The sequence below is a fragment of the Carcharodon carcharias genome, chromosome 9, assembly GCF_017639515.1.
Source record: "Carcharodon carcharias isolate sCarCar2 chromosome 9, sCarCar2.pri, whole genome shotgun sequence".
In the NCBI taxonomy this organism is placed as follows: Eukaryota; Metazoa; Chordata; class Chondrichthyes; order Lamniformes; family Lamnidae; genus Carcharodon; species Carcharodon carcharias.
This window is the reverse complement of record NC_054475.1, coordinates 105,819,296-105,843,084: the sequence shown is the minus strand read 5'-3', so window position 1 is coordinate 105,843,084 and position 23,789 is coordinate 105,819,296. Positions and strand designations below refer to the sequence as shown.

Below are 23,789 nucleotides of genomic sequence, written 5' to 3'. Positions count from 1 at the left end.
CAGGCCAGCATGGGGGGCCGTTCCTCAAGTTCAAGGACTCCGAGGGTGGCAGTCCCACCCATCAGCCGGTTGGCTGGCAGCTCTATTGAATGGCAGCACGACTGGAGAGGTGATGGCTTCTGCCAGTATGACACCCACCCAAGGCAATGACATCACCCGAGGCCAAGGATCATTGCTGGGTCCCAGGCCACAAGTGAGTGATGTGGAATGATGTAGCTCTCACAGCGTGGTGTCACAGGAGACAGGAGGCAGGGGTAGGCAGCAACAAGGACACAAGAGTAGGTTCTCATTTGGTCCCCCTTCCTGGTACCAGGTCCCTTGACCAGGCATCAAGCTCCATTGAACAAGTGACCCTTTCCCTGGAAACCTGCAAGCAACCCCAATAGGGTTTGCTTGTTGTACTCCCCATATGGTAAGCCTCCCACTCATCACAGCTGGGCTAACACCAATGGGATGAAGCCCTTAACTGGATTTAACTGCCTTCCCACCACGGACTTAATTGGAGTCAGGAAGGTGGTGGGGTCCCCACTTACTACCCTCCTGTCTGATTAAATATCCCCCACCATCAAACTTGCCACAGGAGAGAGCACATGATTCTGCCCACTGTGTGCAATGATTTGAATGTGATGTTGTCTTAAACATCAATCTTCCAATTAAGGCAAAAGCTGTTCGGTCTAGTCTGAAGAAGACAGGTTGTAAATGGAGGTTAGAGCACAGCAGTAAGCTGCTTTATGTAAAGTTGCTTAATGAATCTAGTGTCAATTTTATCATTCAATGCTGACTTATAAAGAACCATTTAAACAAGTTCAGCAGAAGAACAAAACACTGGGATAGTCATCCCAATGTGCGCTCAAGTACCTTCTGGCAATCAAAACTAAGATCAACAATGACAGAATCTAGATAACAGGTCAGTTGTAGTCCATCTTGAAAACTTAAAAGGATTGGAGATTTTTACTCTAGGTAAAATAAATATATTAAACCATCCCGTCTATGATTTCAGGTCAAGTGTGGTTTCCGAATGTAGAATTTGGGAGCCATTCTCTATTACTTTCCACTCATCCGGTTAGATTATCACTGTTACATTGCTTTCCTGTCCTTCCATGTAACCTACTCTGTCTTTATAAATGAATCCAGATAAGCCCAAAATCAATTTGTCAAAAAAGGTAACCTTTACACCATAAGTAACTTAGCATAAACAAATCATGAAACACTAGAGAAAAAATACACTTTTTAATCAAAATTCATTTGATTCTTTTTAAAACCAGCTTCTCTCTAACTGGAAGTTGGCAGCCAGCTTCACGCTGAACATATATAAAATAATATGGGTACATATTTTCCTTGGTCCTAATGTTATGAAAGAGCCAGAATGTTATAAGTGGGAAGCAAGTGACACTTGGATCGGCAGATGAGAATTGTATGCTTAAATCCGTTTACGTGCGATGGATATTATGTTTCTACACTAGGAACACTGTTAAATACATATGTACTCATGCTAATAAATTAGTTCATAACTTTGTGCAGGAGAAGAAGTGTGATATGGCACTTCACTCATTATGCCGTTTGTGTGATTATTTTTGTGATCTGTGCAAAGCAAGGATGAAATGTGAAGTCAGGGTATTAAAAGTAAGTGGTGCTCAACAAACATTCATTGTGTGAACCTCAAATGAGCTATTTCCCCAAAATCAATGGGGAATGTTAGTCTCAGGTGAAGGGAGCTAGCAATAAATTTTCATTATGACTGTTGGAATAATTGATGTCACAGGTCGAGCCCTATTATCGGCACTTTCAATTTGTCATTCTATCCAGCCAAAAAGGTGCCAATAGCAGGCCTTCATTTCAATTTCAGTGTCCTTTCAGAGCCTTCAACATATAGTTAACTTGAAGTGACATGAAAAAGTATGTGTTCATGAAGCAATTTTATTAAAAAAATCCCAACAGTGAGGAATTGGCCATATATTATCAGATCAAAAATAATACAGATTCACTGGAGAGGACTGGTCCCTTAATAAAAGGGACAATAGCCTTAAGTGATAAGAATAAGTGGAAGACATTTTTTACACTAAAAATGACAGCAAGTCACAATGTTGGCTGTGCTGAATGCTTTGATAATTCCACCTAAATTTGACCTAAGACTGGTGCAAATCTTTAAAGTTAAGGTATTTAATGGTGCAGTGCCACACATTTATCATTAAATTGTGTTTATGCAGTAGCTAAAGAAGCCAAGCACCATCCATTACAAAGTTCAGGTTTTTGGAACAGAGGTCAACTTCTTTGTGCTCACACTTTACTGTCGATCTTCACTCTCGAATCTCAACTTCAAATCAGAGTTTTGAACAGGCAAAATGCTCGGTGTTGAAATTGGTCTCTTTAATATGGGTGGCACAGAGATGCAAACTTGTTTTAAACATAGAATTCTGGAAGTAAGCAGTAGGTCTGGCAGCACCTGAGCAGAGAGTAACAGAGTTAATGTAACATTACCTCTGCTTCCCTCTCTACAGATGCTGCCAGGTCTGCTGAGTGTTTCCACAATTTGCTATTTTTATTTCAGGTTTTCAGTATTTGCAGTATTTTTAATTCCTGGCACAGTTGTCTATCAAAAAGGAAAGTTTTTGATATGATAATGGTGCCCAATTATACAGTTCTGAATACATACAAGATAGCAGTCCCTGACTCTGCCCGCCCTAGGGATTCGACACAAGTGTGCACAACATTGCTAGAAACATTGCAACGCAAACAAATTCCACGCCCACCCCAGCTATTATGCCAGCAACAGAAACGTTTAACGTTAATTATATAATCCAATGTATCATAACTGAAAATAAAGCAGTGAAACTAACTCATCTGGATGTTAGTTCAGCCATATCCACCAGCATCAAAATATGATGGCAAAAACATGGCTCTCTTCTCCACTCAGGAAATTGTGTCATCTAACTATCACATCTCCTTTGATTTTTCCTACCTCTTCTTTAAATTCCTTGCTGTCTGTCACCTTCCCAAAGGTGTCTTTCATGCAAAAATCTCCTCCCTATTCACTTCATGTAGCTTGACCCTTCCTCAACCAAATTCCTGACAAGGCAGCTACCATCCTCTGCCCCAAAGCTTTCTGGCATTGATTATAGTTCCCTTTGCACAGGATTTATTCTCCTCGCCTTCAAAACTGCCATCATCATCACCGCAACTTCTCTGTGCAATCCAAGTATTCCATCTCTAACCTTCCCTTCCTCTTAAAGGTTCTTGAGTGCAATATCATCAACCAGCTTTCCTACCACTCTCTCGGAATCCCTTAAGACTTGTTTCCGCTTTGCTCACAACTCTGAGACTACCCTGATCAAAGTTAGTAATAATTTCCTCAGTGATAGTAACTGTTATCTGTTATCTTTCTTTATTTTCTTCAGTTTCCTTCTAGTCTTCTCCTGCACCACTTCCCCTCTGTAACAATGTCCTTTCTTGATTCCACTGCTCCTTGTGCTAACATGGCCAACATCTTTTCTACAAATAGATTCTTCTCTCATCTCCACAGCCAAAATGGAAATAACCAAGGTCCCATCCTTGGCCCAATCCAATTCTTCCCTTTTATATCGCTACTCAATGGCATCAGACGCAGGTCTGAAGTTAACTTCCATATGTATGCCAATGATACTGAGCATCAACTTCCCTCCATCAATATTGGCTCTGCAACAACCTGTTGTCAGATTGCTCAGATGAATACATTTTTCTCCAACTTAATACTGAAATGGCTAAATCCATCCTGTTCTGGTCTAAAACCCCATAGACTTTTCTCAGATTTTGTTACCTGCTCCCAGCTGCTCACTGAAGCTGAACCTGTTGTGTGCAGAATCAGTGTCCTGGTGTCACAACCTAACAAACCCGGTGTCATAGTACTAAGACCACCTCCATCCAGTTGCACAACAATGCATGCCTTTGCTCTCATCTCACCCTCACCACTGCTCAAACTATTATCCATGTGACACCCTCTCTAATCTCGAAGGCATTTATAACTCTGTTGCCCACCCTCTTCCTGTCTACATCCTCCCATGTATCCATCAGAGTCAGAAGACACAGCTGGACAGTGTTGCAGAGGTAGGCTGGAGCAAAGTGTCGGAAGGATGAGAATTTTCAACACATTGTGGTGAAACAGCAAGAAACCACCAGAGGTTTGCAAAGACAGGTTGATTTCCTATGCTTTTCCCACACCATGAGGTGTAACAAATGTGTTCGGCTGGAATTTTCTGCTCCCATTGGCGGTGGGCATCATAGTGGGCGTGAATGGAACATATGGCGAGAAAGCCAAAAATTGGTTTTACGCCATCGTGAAATCAGTTTGCAATCATCCATTCTACCCATCAATGGTGGGCCACATTTCACACTGCATCACGTTGGGAACCTAATTCCAATACTTTGGAGCCCTGCTCACCGGAATCATCCCCCAACGCTGGATCATCCGGGCATGTTTCACAACTGTACATAAGCGACATGCACGTGACGAGCTGCACTTCACTTGGAACTTCAAGGTCTGTTTGCTGCCTTACTTCGGGCAGCAATCGCAGTCATCAGTGCCAGGCTTCTCAGGCAGCACTACATCACTTTTAGGGCTCACAGTTAGGTCTCTAACCACCAGACCAGCTATAAGGTGGGGATGACTTTTCAACAGCTGCAGGGCTTTCTTGGGGAAGGCAGAAAAGTGACCTCATAGAAAGGAAGAGGCTGCAGGAAGTGGGGTATCCCAAGGTGTGTGTGGGGGAACATGTTGATCTATGCAAGTGGCCTCAAGATGGTGAGGGCTGAGGAGTCAGTCTCTAGAGGAGATGAGGCCAGATGGAGATGTGAGGGTGTGTGTGTGAGAGTGAGTGGTGAAGTTCCTTGAGCTGGCAGTGAGTGAGATGCCAGTGAATGTGTGATGGCCTTGTGAGTGTGTGAGTTTAGAGTGATAAAATGGTTGTTTTACCCTGGCAGCACAGATGAAATAATTCATCCTCTTTCTGCACTGGATGGCCAACCTCTTCTATGCAGCATTGGCACTAACCACCACTGCCACCGCCTCCCAAGCTGGAGTGGTGAGATTGCTGGACCTCCTGTGGCCAGAGCGAGGTGGAGGACAGCATGGTGGGCCTCCAAAAGGCATTCCAGTGACAAGTCACTGAACTCTTCTTGGCTTTCAGGGTCATGTCTTCACTGGAACAGTCCTGGGCTGCAAACATTGAGAACTGTGCGCGCAGCTATAGTTTAGATATGGCACCCAGACTGAGGAAACGGTGAGGTAAAGGTGTGGCGGGCGATTCAGAGGCTGCCCACCAGTGTGTTTCCTGTGGCTACATAATTAATGCGGCAGGAAGTGGATGGTATGGCATGAAAACCCGCCATCACAGCCAGAGGGTAAAACATCTTCGTTCATGCCTGCAACCACACGTAGTGGAATTCTGGGACAATTCTGCCCTTCAGTTCTAACCCCTACTCTGCAATGCACTTCCAAAATACCTCTGATCGCCATTTGTCTCCTTACATTCAAAAGCTGCCTCAAAACGCATGGGCTGGATTTTTGGTCTTCGTCAGAAATGGGTAGGAGCCTAAAATCAGCTCTGCCAATTGGCGTGTCAGTTCCCAGCCTATATCCCACCTCTGGGCCTTTTGCAGAGGTTGGATCAGTGGCTGGCTGTTAGCAGATTAACAGCCCAACTGAGACTAGTTAATGGAGGCCAACTGGCCAGTTTAGATACCTGCAGACAGGCACCCAGCGGAAAGCCGTCCAGCACTCTAGGCAGCCTCAAAGCCCTCCCAGTCTGCCTCGGAGCAGGAACAGCCACAGGTCACCCCTGTAGAGGCCCCACCTGCCTCGCTAATGAATCTATTTTTTTAATAAAGATTTAAAAAGTTGGAGCAAGGAGGCCTCCATTTTGAAGCACCCCCATCTACCTTACTTACCTTACATCACAGCCTGCTGCTCCTTTCAGGCTGGAAGGCCTCTGGCCCTCCAGCTTCAACAGCCATTCCACTATCCCTAATTGGACAGTGAATCTGTCTCTATGCCAAATAAGGGAGTACTCCCTTGAAAATCCCAGTGAGGTACTGCATCCTCATCTGGGTACAGCTTTGGCATTGGGAAAAAAGGCTGACCAGTTTCGTACCGCTGGAGGGAGAATCCAGTTCTATTTCTTTGACTGCTTTCAATCATCTCTCTTAACTCTTGTATAACTGTTCAGCATCTGTTTCTCCTCTATGATGTTTGGAACAATAAAGGTGCAATATAAATACAAGTGGTTGTTGGCACAGAAAAACCATTTTAATTAACCTAATGTAAACAAGTCACTTTAAGAGAATCCATCAAACTATCTAATTGGTGTAAGGTTATTCATTTTAATGTTATACTTCCCCGTGCACAGGCCACTGCTATGAATGAATCATAAAAAAATTCCACAACGCCTATTACTCTGCTATTTGCCATATTGGGACTAATATGTGATAGAAAAAAATCTCATACAGACTCATGTCTGTAATTAATTTACCCTTCAAATATCTCCCACCACAAGTAGCGAGTCTGTAAAGATTGCTACTTCATCCTAGTGTTATAAACCTGAAAATACTGCTTATAGACACTGATAAAGTTTTGAAAAATAAAATCTGAATGTCTTTCAGCTAAGTGGACACTGCACAGATATGTCACAAACTCATCTGACTAAAAATCCCAATGACAAGACTGTATGCACAACCAGCATGACTTAATCGATGATATTTTAGATTGAAAATGCTAATGCAGCAATGATGCTGTTTACGAACGCTGTAAAGTAAGCATTTAGGATGCTAGCACAAAATTATGCAGTAATCAAAACAGAGTCTGTGAGTAGAATCTAAGAATAGGAACATCATGTCAGAGCTGCTCTGCCATCAGATTTATATGGGAATAACATGTCGTTTATGCATCAGCACACAGCAAAGGAAAGCAATCCCTATGAAGCTAATCTAATAATAGACTGTAAGTTAGTGATTACTGTTTCATGTAAAGTAGTTCTTGGTAGCACTAATGGCCTAATTCTGAGGGACTTGCTACTTACTGTGGTGAGACTGGTAACTGGAACAGTTCTGACAGATCTACAGGCTCAGGTTTACTGCATGGATTAGCTTGAATAGCCATATTAAATGAAACAGAATAAAATAAAAACAATTTTACACTGAGTGAAGGCCTGACTTATAGGAACTGGCAGCTTCTGTGGCCCAAGGCACAGAATTAGTTTTGCCACTCGATAATTTGACTGATTCACTTCACCGCCCAGAACAGGACATTTTATGCTTGATTTATATGTAATCAAGTCACCTGCTCAGTGCTGGGAAAGGCCAAGTCAATCCTAATCTGTTGAGTACAGAGTATCTGCTGAAGAATACAACACATCAACATGTTTCCTGCCATTCCACAGAGATTTTATTAACAAAGTTATTAACTCTTTCTGCCCTTGGTTTTTGCAAGCTGCAATAAAATCAGTTCTATCATAGCATATGATGTTAAAATGAAATTTAAACCAACCAAATATCACAATGTGCAAAGCTGACCTAAATAAGATTACTGGGACGAGCAAACCTTTGCCAAAGACCATTTGCCAGAGTTTGCATTTCTTGGACCATTTATGACCAAACTGTAAGCCAATTGTGAAGAAGCCATTGTTCTGTTAATTGTTCACGTTGAAATACAGAAGGTCTCCTGCAAGGAGCTAGTTAGGTACGGTAAAATGGGCATTACCCTCTTAAGTAGCATAAACAGCTGCAACATCTTATGTAAATTTTACTTCAGTTAATTTCATCAAGCTCTGAAAAGTTTGCAAATTTGGGTAATTTTAAATAATTTAACGTTTCATGATCAGGATCCAAATCCTCCCTTCTCACCGGCAATATAAGGTGATATTGTGCTTACTGGTAGGGGTCTTTTACTCCAGTGGAACATTCTGTGATATCTCTCATTAAACAGAAAACGATTTCACTGTATTAGAGTATAGTGACATGGTCAGCAGAAATATCCTTTCTTCAACTGCTAGGCATGGGTACCACAGACGAGCCCAAACTCGTCACCTCACAGGAACATGTCAGTTAATAGCAGTTAGGAGTATGAACCCTGGCTCATTCTTTTCTCCCTCCTCATCCATTACAGGAGCCCAACTCAGCTGAGTTTAGCTAATTCAGCATAGATGGAAGATAGAACTCAGGACATTAGTAGTCCACAGGCTGGCATCTTAACCAACATAGCCCATTTATGATTTATAAAATGGGAGGTAATAGGCTACTGAAAAGTAAGAATTCTGATGATAGCTCTGGAATAGAAGAATTAATACTGAGCAAAATAATGTAGAACCTTCATGGAGTTAAAAAAATTCTAATGTTCAGGCACTTATTGAGTTATGTAAACCTGGGCCACTGACTAATAAAGTTCAAATACTTTAAATCAACTCTAAGCTCCCTTAAATATTTTTTTAAAAAGAAGCTTGCACAATGCAGCACATTTGCAGTTGGATTTATGAAGTGCAAGTGCATGATTAGGCACAGCCCTGTCATTAACAATTAAAGGTGACCTTGTCATATTTAATAACATCAGAGTACATACGCTCTTTCAATGCTTAAAGGTTGAAGAAAGTTGTCACCGTACCTGTATCAGTCTCACTGTGGATCACAGTCTTGTGTGTTGTGTAATTTGCATCAGAGTTTTCAGACACACATTTGTATGTATAAGAACTGCACAAGATAAATTCTCTTTTGTTGTTTTGGGGCAAACCAGATGGAGCACAGACACTATGGGAAGTGTCATTTATCACAATGACAGCAAGTAGGTAGAAGTGCTCTTGGCAGCCCAGGATAAGTCACCTTTTTTCATATGTAGCTGCTTTAGGATAGCAATATTGGATTTTAGAAAAGCATATTTTAAATTAAGTTTAAGTCACAACTTGTAGAACACTGCTTTATGTTAACCCATTTCCACCTAGCTGTTTGATGGATTTCCATGATTTTTAAAGGGAATAAAGGAATGATACATTTTGAAATCAGCTAATTCCATTAGTACATAAGGAAAAGCATTTCAATTGTCCCTCATTCTGACATCCTGCAATCTCTGGTATCACTATTTATGATTCCATTGAACATAGGAAAATCATATAATGTCTCCTGTGTAGAATATCTCTCATTTATGACACAATTTCTGTACAACTCGAGCAGTTTTTATACTGGAGGGCAACTGTTCCCACATTCATATCTTAATTTGTCAAAATGTCTGACTGTCATCAGCTCTTGGGCAGAATTTTTCCTCCCGCTGGTGGGTGCACGTCCGACCCAAACAGGAGTAAAATAGTACACGATGACGTTGGGTGAGCGTTCTGACATCACCATGCACCCTCACGATCTTTCAGTTGGCGGGCACATGCGAGAGGCAGCAGCCACCCGCCAACAGTTAAGGGGCCTATGAAGGCCCTTAGTCAATACGTTAAATTTAATTTTTCGCTGCCCGCCGAACCGCTCGGTCGGCGAGCATGTGAATTGGCCAGGCGGCCTTCACATTTTTAACAAGTACTCATCCCCTGGCTGGATGAGGTTTCAAACAGTGACTAAAAAAACCAATAAAACTTTTTAAAACTCATATTTCACATGTCCCTGTTCATGTGACAGAGTCACATGTGGGGACGTTTTCCTTATTTTTAAAATCTTTATTTGTCATGTTAAAAATCTTCAGCTTTCTGAGACAGCTCTATGCCTTTAGGGGGTTTTCACTGAGCGCACTACCGTGCATGCTTACACTTCAGCACTTGCGCTCCTCCCACCCCAACCAGGCAGCATTGAGGTCATCAGCGCACGTTTTGTGCTGGCTGGCCATTAATTGGCATGGAATTGCGGTCGGGGCCCGATCACGGGCAGTGGACCATTGTGCTCCTGGGCCCGCCCGCCAGATGAGGGGAAAATCCTCCCTCTTCTTTCTCTTTTCATTTCCCCACTTCTTCCATCTGTGCCTGGTTCTCTTTTCTCCTCTTATGGCCTTCCCAGATTGTGAGATCTGTGAAGACTTATTCTTGTTGGAAGTGGAAGAAAGCCAGAGCAACAAGAGCCAGCACTGAACTCACAGGACCTCCGTTTGTGTAGCACTTCAGGATGACCAAGCTCACAAATCATGTCTGTGACATCTTGTGCCAAACGCCAGAGTGTCGGTAAATCCACAGCTTTCAACAACTCCAACATCAAGTCTGAAATTTTTCCTAGGACACACAATTTATTGTTTTCAGCTTTATTAGAAACATTAATGTTGCAGCTATAAAATCTGATCCTTGAACCTAATATGAAAATATTTTTAATCCCTCGAATAAAAGCTTTTTTTTATTTTGGAGAATTTTCAAGTTCTATTGAGCTATCAAAACCTAGGTGCTTTGTCATAGAATCCTTCACACCAATTTTAATTAGATGGCTAATTCTGAATTATTTATCCTTGCAATATCATATACAAATTCATCATGGAAACCTGATGGTTTTTGAAAAGCACAAAAGGGGCAACAGTACAGTTCCCTCATTTTACAACTCTCCAACGGCACGAAAGGGACATTGTTACTCGGTTGTCTGACTTGCAAGACCCATTACACAGCTTCAAACAGAACAGCAACCACTGGCACAATCAATACCCTGATGGTGTTGCTTATTTGCCAAGCAAACCTGCTGCTACAATGTTTTAACTTCAGGTAAAAACTAATTTTAGATACTGCAAAGTTGCTTTGCAAGAAGCCTCAGCACAGCAATTACACTCTGAATGAGTCCCAACAGCACCTGAGTGCCTGCTCCTGAAGGTCCAAAAACTTAAGGCTGCCTAACTGCTTCCCTGCAAAGGGGAGAAACTTTAACAGAATTGTTTTATAATAATTTAGTGTAGAATTGTTATTTAACCTTATGCATAGAGGAAATGATAGCTCCGCTTTTAATAATGAAAGAAAGAAAGACTTGCATTTGTACAGCACCTTTCATGAAGCACAGACATTGGAATGCAGGAATCGCAGCAGCTAATTTACATACAACAAACTCTTACAAACAGCATTGTGGTAATGACCAATTAATCTGATTTTGTGATGATTATTGAGGAATAAATATTGTCCAGGACACTGGGGATACCTGCCCTGCTCTTCAAAATAGTGCCATGGAATCTTTTGCATTCAACCTGAGGGTAGAGGGGGCCTCAGTTTAATGTCATGTCCAAAAGACAGCACCCTGACAGTGCAGCACTTCCTTAGCACTGCACTGAAACATTAGCCTAGATCAGGGGTCGCCAGAGTTTTTAAACCTAAAGAGCCTTCTTTTAAAGAAATTTGCCTAAAATTTCAGAGCCGTGAGACACAAAAAGTTAAAATTATCAAAACATCAGTTTTTTTTCTCGGAAAAAAACATCAATAATTGATTTACTTATAAAAATGAGAGAATATTTTTTGTCTTTGTGGTTTTATAACAGAAATTGTAATAAAGGGAATTATGTCTTTTAATTTAAATTTATCAGTTGGGCTGTCTTTAAAACTGTACTTTTTACTTAAAATATTCAGAACAAAGACAATTTTCCACCCCATAGATTCTCATGATACAAAAATATCCCATAATAGCACATTCAGAATAATTTATTATTTTCAGCTATACTAGAAATATTTATGGCACAGCTATAAAATCTGATCCTCGAACCCAAGGACTTGTCTAATACAAGTGGGTAGACTTACAATCAAATAGGTTTATTTCAAGCACAATGCTGTTTTTCATTAAGAAAATCATTTGAAACCATGAAATTTATCATAATTATTAATGTTGGAGTCCCACAGGAAAACTGTGTTACCTTCCAGTTCTTTGAGTTCACAATCTTTTCTTTCTTGTTATTTCTAGATTTTATTTTATGAAAATAAGAACCAGCCGCTAAAGACTGGGAGCGGCAAATGGTACAATAAGGAGCTGCGTGCAGGTCTCCGTGGCCTCCATAGTTCGGCTCAAGACCTGGAGCAGGAATTGAACCCACAGCTTACTGACTCTGAGGGAAGGTGGTGGCGTGGTGGTATTATCACTGGACTAGTAATCCGGAGACCCAGGGTAATGCTCTGGGGACCTGGGTTCCAATCCCACCAGGGCAGATGGTGCAATTTGAATTCAATAAAAAAAAATGTGGAAGTAAAAGTCTAGCAGTGACCATGAAACCAGTGTCAATTGTTGTAAAAACCCACCTGGTTCACTAATGTCCTTTAGGGAATGAAACCTGCCATCCTTACCTGGTATAGCCTATGTGTGACTTCAGACTCTCAGCAATGTGGTTGACTCTTAACTGCCCTCCGAAATGGCCTATCAAGCCACTCAGTTCTCAAGAGCAATTAGGGATGGGTAATCAATGCTGGCTTAGTCAGTGACATCCCATGTACGAATGAAGAAAAGGTGAGAGCCCAGACATCCATTATGCTTGTTGAAACAACTGTGCCCCTGGGAATACATTGCTTGATTGACTGCATAGGCTGTTTGATCTCTGCTGTTAATTTCACAATGAGCAGGATTTTCCCCCCGTTGGGGGGGAAGCTGAAGTGCAGGCTCGCCACCATTTTAAGTGAGGGGGCCAATTAAGGCATGCCCAGCGTGACGTCGGCACAGAAGTGCTATGTGCTCCCTGTGTGGGCGGGGGGAATCCCAATACCCGAGAGTGTGCTCTTTTGCGCGAGCACAAGAAAGAGCGCACTCATCTCCCTGAGGCTAATTGCTGCCTCAGGATGATTGGCTCTACAACAAAAAATATTAGAAAAAAAATCTCTGACATGTCCCCTCATGTGACACTCACATGAGTTGGGACATGTCCATAACTTTTTTAAAAAATTTAATTAATTTTTTTAAACCTACATGAAACCTCATCCCGCCCATGGATGAGGTTTCATGCTTTTTCTGAAGCCCGCCAGGGCTCCTGGCCTGCCTGCCAACCTTAAGGTTGGATGGGCAGGTCCATTAATTACTTCAATGACTCTGTCAATGGCTTCAATTGGCCCTTGACAGGTCAGCGAGCACACAGCTGATTTTACTGCGCCCCCGCCTACCTGAAAATTTAAACACATCATTTTACATGTTGGCGAGTGGGCCCTGCCCCTCCCCGCTCGCTAACAGGAAAATCCTGCCCAATGTTTGCTTACACAAAGTTAAGTTTTTTCAAGGGTTTGTGTTGTGTTTTTTTGTTATTGATAATTTAAAGGGTCTGGATGATTGACACTTTTATTGCCTTCTAGGTAAAATGACTATTTTAACATTGTAGAAAGTTATGAATTAATTACTTTTTTTATTTTACACATCCCACTATCACTATTGGTTTCACAGCTTCTACATAGTGTATAGTAGGTCAATGGGCATGGAAGTGCCAGAGATTGGCACAGGGAGCATGAGAGGCAATAGGGGGTGGGTGAAAGGGCATAGCTTGGCATCGGGGGCATGAGGAGGACTTTTCGAATGTACCTTTTAATAGGTCCCCTCATGCATACTGGGGTTCATGACTCCTCTAAGAGGCCGTGAACCATGACTCTTTAAAAGCCTGACCCAACTCCATGAAAATTGCAGAGGAATAAGGCATGCTTATCTCCACAAGGGAGCCAGCAAGGTCGGGAGTGCTGGCTGTTGACAGGAACCAGCCTGCACCCTTAAAAGGCACTACCAAAAATCAGCTAGCCTGGGAATGGGGTCGGTTATCTTGGAATTGGGACTCGCCTGCCATTTTTAAAGGGCTCCTGAGTCATCCCAAATTGGTGAAAATCCAGACCCTAATGTCTCTACTGGAAGTGCACTTTATGGGCATTAGGTGAAAGAATGGATCAGACTTAGTTTCATGCTACCTTAACCCATTATTTAACAGACCACTGTCAAATCTCACTCTTGAATACTGGGCACATGTTAAGATACCAGAGAGAGACCTGCAACTGTGCAATTTTATTTAGCAGAAAGTCAACACATTTGGGAAAGAAAGGAGCTGGAGAGAATGGGCTAAGGGATGTTCTTTCAGAAAATATATTTTATTTTAAAAATCACAGATGCATGGTCATAGAACATATATAAATGCACTATCACTTTGCTGGTAAACATTTTAAAACAAAAGATTCACTTTATGAGAGCTGTATGTGAAAGCAATCTAACTGTACTAAATACGTTTCATGGATGGAGACACAGATGTTCATTAAATCAAGAGCTGAAGAATTAAATCACAAGCAGTCAGAAATTTAAGTATTGAGAAATAGCACCTTCCTTGACTTTTTAAATGATAGAACCAAACGAATCTCATTGTGTCTAGGAGAAAATGGCAATATATCTTGAGCAAATGAATTGCAGAAGTGACATTGGATCTGAAACAATGTAACAACAAAGCTATATTGTTTTTTATGAATACTCAAAAAATCCAATATTCCAACCTCTGGCAAAGTATAAAACCCCCTGAAGGACAAGCCTATTCAATCAATATTAGTTCATTTCAATTGAAGAGCCTTACAACGTCTGTGCTGATGATTTTATGGATTTCATTACCTGTTGGCGAGATGATTCCTGGTGATAAGAGACCTGGGACTGCATGGGACATAATGCGAGAATTTTCTGGCAACGTGACACTCAGGGTACGTTTTGGGGGCCTTCCAGGTCTTGAACTGTCAAGGGGAAAAGAAAGATGTAGGTTTTAATTTTTTTTTGGTTATTTTCAAACAAAGCGTCTTTAAGAGTGATAGCCAAAAAAAAAGCCTCCCAAATTCTAGTTACAACCATTTTACAGGAGCATGAAAAATAAACCAGACATTTTACAGAACTTGGAACAAGCCTTCTTCTAGTCAACACTTGAATGTCAATTTTTGGGGGGAATAAAACAGAGCAACAAATTTGAGCCTAGTCTTCACTCAACATTATTCATAATCAAATGGATTTTATTACTGGAGCAGGTTAAATTAAATGTCTTTATTGCACTACAGGGACTTTTTAATGACTATTGATTTCCCTGCAAATGCAAGAAACATAAGACAACATAGGACCAAATTGTGCTGTACAATTTTTGATATGCAAAGACCTGGAATGAATGGAAAGAATAAGAGTATCCAAATTGTACAAAGGTCTCTGCTAACGAGCAGGTCAAATATGAAATGAAAAGGTTCTCTCCCAAGTGAAATTAAATCTGTGCAAATGTACTCATTTTAAAATAAGATTTCAGTGTTGCTACTCCAAGAACTAAATTCAAGTAGAAATGCTTCCCAAAAAAAAGTAATTAAAAAGAAAACCTGATCTGTCTTGAATTGATTTTCAAAGCATACGAGGAGGTTGTCTGAAAATGAGATCGCAATTGGAACTGATTGTTTAGATCACAGCAGAGAAGGGGGCAGGTTTGCTCAAATGTTTCCAGCGAGTGAATTTAAACAAGATTCATAAAAGGAAACTAGGAATGTTTCATAAGAATTTCCAAGAACTTTGGACAACTGAGAGGATGGGAAGCATAACACTGCAGGTGACAAAAGATGAAAGTGAGAGCTTTTTTACAAGATAAGTTGTAAATACATTACTGACTTGTTCAGGGATTAATAACTTTATTCTCACTGCCTGAAGATCTCATTTGTGCTGAATCCCCTATAGCAACACAGTCCCAATCATAAATCCCCAAACGGATCAATAGCATACATTTAAGTGTGTGGGAAAAGAAGACTGCAAACCGTGCCAAAGATTTTCATTCAAAATAATTTGTACCTGAAATCTTTAAGAGAATGAAACAAATTTTCTGATTTAATATTGCTTAAACAGATTACGAACTTGGCAGTAAATATAATGAAGGTTATTTAAACTGTCAAAAGCAGGAGGATACAAAACAACTTTTTTTAACGAGCAGTTTTAATGAATCCTTTTGAAAATAAGTTTCCGCTATAAAGTCGTAAAGCCTGACCAGGTTTGTTGACACAAGGCTGCCATTAAATTTCCTTGGTTTTCAAAGTACTGTAACACTGGCTCCTTTTTGTGCTATTGTTCAACAGAAAATGAGGAACACAGCTTTCCCCCTCTAACTGATGGTTGGTTACCACTTTCTGACCCTCTTTTTCAGTCAAAGTGCAAGCTAGTTTTTTCCGGTGTAGCCAAAGCTCAGCCTGTTGATTTTGTTCAGTCAGAGTCAAGGTGAGCTCATGAAATTACTGCCAGAATCACGGCTAAAAACTACACTGAACTTCCATCACTTCCATGCACACACAGTACATCGATACACTCATGGTACAATTCCTCTGATATTGGTATATCACAATATTGCACAATTTACTCTCACTTGGTTCAGGTTTTCAAAGCTCACTGTGATGTGTAACGCAAAACATCTCTTTTTGTACGCTTGTGTTCGCTTTGACTCTCAGTTATTTTTAATGTTGCTGTTTCCTCACCTGGTAGAATTGTCTCTCTTTTCCAGTTGTGTGAGGGTAAGGAGACCTCCTGCTCTCAGGTGACTGCCACAGTAACTAACTGCTAAAAAGTCCATAGAAGACACCACCAATAATTCACCCCCGGGTTGTCCCTCTGGTCTTTCGCAGAAATGTCTAGCCTCATATTGCCCTATCATGTCCTATCATGGCCTTGTCCAATTAGCAGCTTGATTTATAGAGAACCATAACCATGAAATTATGCTCCACTGCGTACTCCATGTCACTACACATTGGCACACCTACATTTAATGCCACTGGAACATTCATTCTGCTTATTTTAAGAAGAAAGCGCTCCTTTTTTGCATATTATTGTTCACCCTGATAAATTCTTAGGGGAGAAATTCACCCAATCTCAGGGCATAATTGAAGAGCCTTAGTTTGTCAAGTTGGCAGTATTCCAGGTATCCGGAATCCTTGAATCTGATAATAACGCCCACTATCAGAATGCCACTGTCAAGCTTGGTAAAAACTGGACAGTGTTAATGTTTATTTTACCTCACCAGGAGTGCTCCTTTCGGTTTCACAGCAGTGTGGCAGGGGACTGCCAGCCTGCACTGGCCCCATGCCTCCATGAATTGCCTGCAGGCCAGTCCCATAACAGAGTTGGCTGAATTTACCAGGGCCCTGACTGGCAAACATGCCCAATTGGCATTTACAGCTTGACAGTTTTCCATAGCTGTGAATGGTCCGACCTGGAGCTAAATTCAATCCAAGGTATTAAGACACAAGCTTCAGGGTGACGTCTTGCCAGCTTCTGACAAATCAATTTCACCCTCTTAGTACTTATCAGGTTCTAGTAATACATGGGCCAGAATTTTACATTCGGCATGCAGGCGCATGGCCGACACGTCCAAACATAATATGACGTGTGATGACATCGGGCGTGCGTCCCAACGTCATCTCGCTGTCTCCCGATATTTCATTCGGCAGATGCGCACCAGAGTTGGCTGTACATCCGCCGACAATTGAAAGACCTATTAAGGCCATTAAAATGGCAATTAACTGTAAATTTATGCTGTCCGTCCAACCTAACAGTGGGATGAGGTTTCCTAAAGCTAATACAATTTAAATAAAAACTTTATTTTGAATTTAAAAATATGTCCCATCTCATGTGACACAGTCACATGAGGGGACATGTTTCATTAAATTTTTATAGTCTTTATTAATTTTTTTAAAAAAGAATTTCAATCTCCCTGAGGTAGCTCCGTGCCTCGAGAAGACTGAAGCGCTCTTTCGCACAAATGTGCGAACTGCATGCCAGGCCTGCTCTCCCTCCTCCCACCACCCGCACAGGTAGCGCTCAGCGCTGCCACTTGCGATCCACACAGGTCGGGCCTTAATTGGCCCACCCGCGTGAAATCGCGGTGTGGAGCTGATTGCGGATAGCGGTCGGCTTCCCAACCGCCCCTGACTCGCTCCTGCTGAGTTGGCCCGATGAGGGAGAAATTGTGGCCATGAATAGAGAATGCAACTTGAGGAGCAAAGGAATGACTCCCCTGTCCTGTGTGTCTGCAGAGCAACAGCACAACTGGAGCAGGGAATTGAGATTGGAGTCGCAGCATTAAGTTTCTCCTGGGCCGCAGTCCCCTGCCCTTCTATTTGTGAGTTAAGGTACTTGTAGACATTTCATGCAAAACTTCAGTTAGGCCCCAGATCTGTTACAAAAAATATTGAAATGAACACCACTCTCAGCTCCCTGGAAATTGTGCTGGGATCTCCCTTCCCGCTTTGTCTATCTATTTGGAACGGGCATGAGGGAATCTCTAAAAATAAAGACGAACAGTTATATAACGCCTTTCACAACTTCAGGATGTCCCAACGTGCTTTACAGCTCATTAGGTACTTCTGAATTGTGGCACCATTGTAATGGAGGAAATGCAGTAGCCAATATGTACACAGCACTCCCACAAGGACTCCCACAAGCCCAATATTACCATGATGGTGCATTTCCCAAAGTGTAGAGGGTCACTTTGCTGCCATATGTCTAACTTGAAGTCTTTGGAGGATGTGTGCATGTGTGGCAAGGTTTTTACTGTACTTTGCATCTTGACCATGTGCTCTGCTAAGATTTGGGTGCACATGAGATACAATAAAAAAGCTCTTTGGTTGTATGAAGGCTTGGCACAGATGAACAGAAAATATAGAAGAATGACTATTGTTTAGTCCTACATTGCCAGATCCCCTTAATGTGTGCCACCTTCTATCGTTTCTGTTTCCAGCCAAAGGAATTAATAAAATCAGCATTCAGTCTGGCTGACACTTTCTGCCAGGTATGATGCCCTGCAATCCTCTGGGAATAGTGAGTTGGAGACCCAACTAGGCTTGATCTCCTCACACTGAAGGTCCGCTTTGCAACCTCAAACAGCTGTTGGGGGTCAGCAATATCCTGCCATAGACTCTGGTTTTGTCTGTTTTTCCAGCCTTGCTTGCATCCCCCATCAGCAGCTATTTCAAAGATTACTGCCCAAAGCATGGAGATGAAAATCCATCGTCATGTGGAAGATTTGCATGAGAGCACTTGCTCAGAAGTCATGATTGTGATTTTGCCAGCCAGTGTCAGGGGGAGTTCACACAGGCCACTGGATGCACTGTTGGTCTCTTTGGGCCAGCTGACAGAACTGCCCATCTGTGTCAAAACTAAGATGACACAAGTATCCCTGTATGTGACAAAGAAACAAAAAAGAGGGTTTAGCAAATATTTTTGGATAAGCAGGTACATTTTTTATATGACTGATGCATAGAATTTAAACTTAAAAGCGCATACCTTCTTGGGGTTTGTGGGTGGGGATGAGGGGTCACTGAGTACAATGATACAGACACACACACAAAGCCCTCACACACCCACCCATGTATAACCCATTCACGTTCTGTTGCTAAAAAAGATTTTAAATGGCTTTTGAAACTTTCATTTAGAAAAGCGTGACGTAAGCAGAATATTCAGGGAAATTTGCTCAGGTATACTGGGCCAGATTCTACAGTGGTTATGATGGTGAAACTGAAGGTGTCAGCTATCATTACCGCTGTGAAACTGAGAGCAACTCCAAGCATCCACAGATGCACAGTTATATGGAAACCCAGAAGTCAGTGATCCCCCGCTGCTCCACAGTGTGCACTGTTGAAGTCCCACAAGTGGAAATCTTCAGAAATCACTAGAATTTATGAGAACTTGCTTTTTTTAAGATATCAGTCTTGCTTCAAAAATCCTCAAAAAAATTGTGCCATGTTGAATGAGACAAACTTGTTTTTTTTAACAATGTACCATGCTGATAATCATGTCTGAACAGTCTCATTGGCCCTAGAAAGCTACTTTTATATTTGTGAAATGTCAAACCTCTCCATTTTGATAAACAAAGTCATAGATTTTTGAAATCAGAATTATTTTTTAAAACTTTATAATATTTCAGCTTTTATCTAAATCCCATATCTCTGTTCCACTCTTTGCTGTCTGTAAAATGATTAAAATGTGAAAGATGGACACTGCAGATTTACAAAAAAAAACAAAAAAACTGCGGATGCTGGAAATCCAAAACAAAAACAGAATTACCTGGAAAAACTCAGCAGGTCTGGCAGCATCGGCGGAGAAGAAAAGAGTTGACGTTTCGAGTCCTCATGACCTGTCGAAGGGTCATGAGGACTCGAAACGTCAACTCTTTTCTTCTCCGCCGATGCTGCCAGACCTGCTGAGTTTTTCCAGGTAATTCTGTTTTTGTACTGCAGATTTACTTCCTGTTTTGCGAGCTCTGAGAATTCTCCAAAGCGATTGGCTGCTTAGTCTGCTTGATGATATCACTATTACTGGGCATCAGAAATCCCCTTGAACTGATGTCAAAATCAAAGTAACATTGGGAAAAGTAAAATCTACACCAGGGAGATCACCAGATCTTTGAAGTAAGTTTTCTTCGAGATCAACAGTGAGCACATTGTTTCACCATTTACCACAAAAACTAAAATATTTCACCAACATACATATGAACATACAAATTCTGCCATTCAATAAGATCATGGCTGGTCCGGATGTAACCACAACTCCACATTCCTGACTACCCCCATAACATTTCACCCCCATGCTTATCAAGAATCTATCTGCATCTGCCTTAAAAATATTCAAACACTCTGCTTCTACCGTCTTTTGAGGAATAGAGTTCCGAAGACTTACAACCCTCTGAGAGAAAAAAACTTCTCCTTATCTCTTTCTTAAATGAGCGACCCCTTCTTTTTAAACAGTGACCCCCTAGTTCTAGATTCTCCCACAACAGAAAACATCCTCTCCACATCCGCCCTGTCAAGACCCCTCAGGATCTTAAGGCTTCAACAAGTCACCTCTTACTCTTCTAAACTCCAGCGGATACAAGACTTGCCTGTCCAACCTTTCCTCATAAGACAATCCATGCATTCCAGCTATTAGTCTCCTAAACCTTCTCTGAACTGCATCCAACGCCTTTATATCCTTCCTTAAATAAGAAGACCAATACCAACAAATGGACCCAACCAAAATCATGTAGAAGCATCCTTCAGTCAGGGCTCCTCACCTGATAACAAAAACAGAATTACCTAGAAAAATTCAGGAGGTCTGGCAGCATCAGCGGAGAAGAACAAAGTTGACGTTTTGTGTCTTCATGACCCTTCAACAGAACTAAATAAAAATAGGAGAGGGGTGAAATATTTCTGTTTTTGTTTTGGATTTCCAGCATCCGCAGTTTTTTGTTTTTAAGATGTGGGAGCTGTATTAGGCACAACGTTTATCAGGTGAGGAGCCCTGAAATATTTCACCCCTCTCCTATTTTTACTTACTTCTGTTGAAGGGTCATGAGGACTCGAAATGTCAACTTTGTTCTTCTCCGCTGATGCTGCCAGACCTGCTGAGTTTTTCCAGGTAATTCTGTTTTTGTTTTCGTGTCCCACATCTTAAAGCCTGACTGATATCACTAACATTAAACCTAGTAGGGTAGCGTTTTCTCTCATTAGTTCACCCAAAATTAGTAAAAGCAGTGCAAAATATTGGGGAATTTCAAACACAAGTTATGTCCATGATTTTTCGCGTTGACTGATAAACCATCAGACTGGAAGCCAGCCCTGACAACAGAGCTGGCCATGGCGCCAGATAAAATTAATCAAATTAATCAACACTGTGAGGTTCTGCTAAATTGTGCTCCTTTAGGTCCATTTGAGGAGGCTCTTAAAAATTAAGTTTCTGATTTAAGTGCAAGAGCACAAGTGGACACCTTTTAAAACTATTAACGTCTATCCCAGTAAACGTGTATATAGTGTACATGAGGAGTATTCAAACTCCTGCTGTGACATTTACGTACTGGATGCTTAAGTCACAGAGGAAGATAGATTAAATATAAAAGCAAAACTATTATATAGACAACTATTTAAAATCGTTTGTAATTTTTTTTTGCAGCAGTTTAGATTAGTCATGAATCAAACTATGCAGAGTGCCTGCAAGGCCTGTTCATTTTATTTTAACAATACCAATGGTCATAGAGTTTGTCCTCATTAACTGTGAGCAGGTGGCGACTCCAGTACACTAAGCAATTCAATGAACAATGCAAGTTATGTTTGTAGCCATAAGCTTCTCCTTCCTGCACACACCAATTTAGTTAATTGTGTTCGCAGAGTCATGTGGGAGAGATGTCAGGAAAAAGCTCTGCACTTCTTTGCAGGAAGAGAGAAAAATTAAAGATCATTCACCTGGATTTCTCATTTATAGATCTTAGCAAGCAGCTCTAGAGCAACTTACATTTACCTAGCACCTTTAACATAGTAAAATGTCCCAAGGTTCTTCACAGGAGTGTAAGCAAAATTTGACACTGAACAACATAAGGAGAGGTTGGAAACCAAACTCTGCTTGCTCTTACTCTCTCTACTTCTCTTTTCCCTTTTAAGACATTCCTTAAAACCTACTTCTTTCACCAAGCTTTTGTTCATCTTTCCTAATAACTCCTATATTGCTCGGTGTCAAATTTTACTAACGTTCCTGTGAAGAACCTTGGGACATTTTACTATGTTAAGGGTGCTATATTAATGCAAGTTATTGTTGCTCGATCTGATACCCAAGCAAACAGCTCAAAAAATTTATGGAGGTTGACAATGTGGAGTTAGACATTTTACATGAGCACATTTCATTTTTGCAAAATCTCTGATGCTCCATTCAACAACTGGCATTGGATCCCTGTGAATCCATAGAGCTTCAGGGACCCCTTGACAAAAACGCAATCCATGCAAGTTTAATCTCCATAAAAGGCTGCTGTCACTGTCCATCGATTCAAACTTAATGCCTATTCAAGGTCTCGAGTTTCTGCCATAGGTCTTCATGTGACTGAGTAGGCCAACTCTTGACTCGCAGATCTTTGGGCACATGGGGCAGGATTTCCCACGAGGTAGTTGGATCTGGAGTGCATGAATTTCTTTTGTTTCTCACCTCTGCCACTGTTCTGCCTCATCCTTATAACGTTTTGACACAAAGCATGATGCAGTTTGATGGACAAGTTGTCGCCATTCTGAATTATTGGTAGCAAGCTCTGCTCAGTTACTAATGTCAATGCAACCGTGCTTCAAGGAGAGCTTAAGAGTGTCTTTGAAGTGTTTTTTCTGTCCTCCCTGGAATGCTGGCCAGTTGAGAGTTGAGAAAACAGGACCTGATGAGGGAGATGGTTTTCAGCCAACCGGATACACTGTCCAGTACACTGAAGTTGAATTTGCAGGAGTTTTGTCTGAATGCTTGTGGAGCTGGCATTAAGAAGGACACTAATATTTGTGCAACGGTCCTCTACTGGAGGAAGCGGTAGAGGCATTACTGATAGAATTTCTTTCACGCTCTTATGTGTCACTGATACACAGTCCAGGTCTCACTGCAGTACAGAAGTGTGGTGATGACAACTGCTCTGTCCAGTCAGATTTTGTGTCTTACAAAGGTCTTTGTTGTCAAACACTTGCTGCCATAGCTTCCAGAAGACTGAGCTGAGGCAACTGATTCGATGTTGGATCTCCTCATCAATGGTGGCCTTTTGAAAGAGGTGGCTGTCAAGTTATGGGACATGCTCAACATATTCTAGAGTCTCATCTACAACATGTATGGGAGGTAGAATATTTGACTAATTTTTGAATTTTGTCTTGGCAACATTCAAGAACAGGCCAAGTTTCTTGTATGGAATTGAAAAGATCAAGGGCAGGATATTCCCCCCATTGGGGACAAAGTTGAAGTACGGGCACACGGAGGCGTGCCTCCGATCGGCACCCCCCATTCAGGGACACGCCGCCATTTTATGTGGGCGGACCAATTAAGGCCCGCCCAGCGTGGCGTCTGGACGGAAGCGCTATGCGTTCCCTGTGCAGGCGGGTGGGGGGTGGAGTGGAATCCCTAAACCTGAG

At 41.6% G+C, this 23,789-nt stretch overlaps 1 protein-coding gene across 1 annotated transcript in view; it reads right to left on the bottom strand.

The window, feature by feature from the left end:
• dacha (dachshund a) overlaps positions 1–23,789 on the bottom strand; it is a 400,809-nt gene that overhangs the window by 195,908 nt on the left and 181,112 nt on the right. The window contains exon 2 of the mRNA XM_041195643.1: positions 14,509–14,624. Coding sequence (XP_041051577.1) covers positions 14,509–14,624 — 116 coding nt within the window. The remainder of the gene's footprint in view (positions 1–14,508; positions 14,625–23,789) is intronic.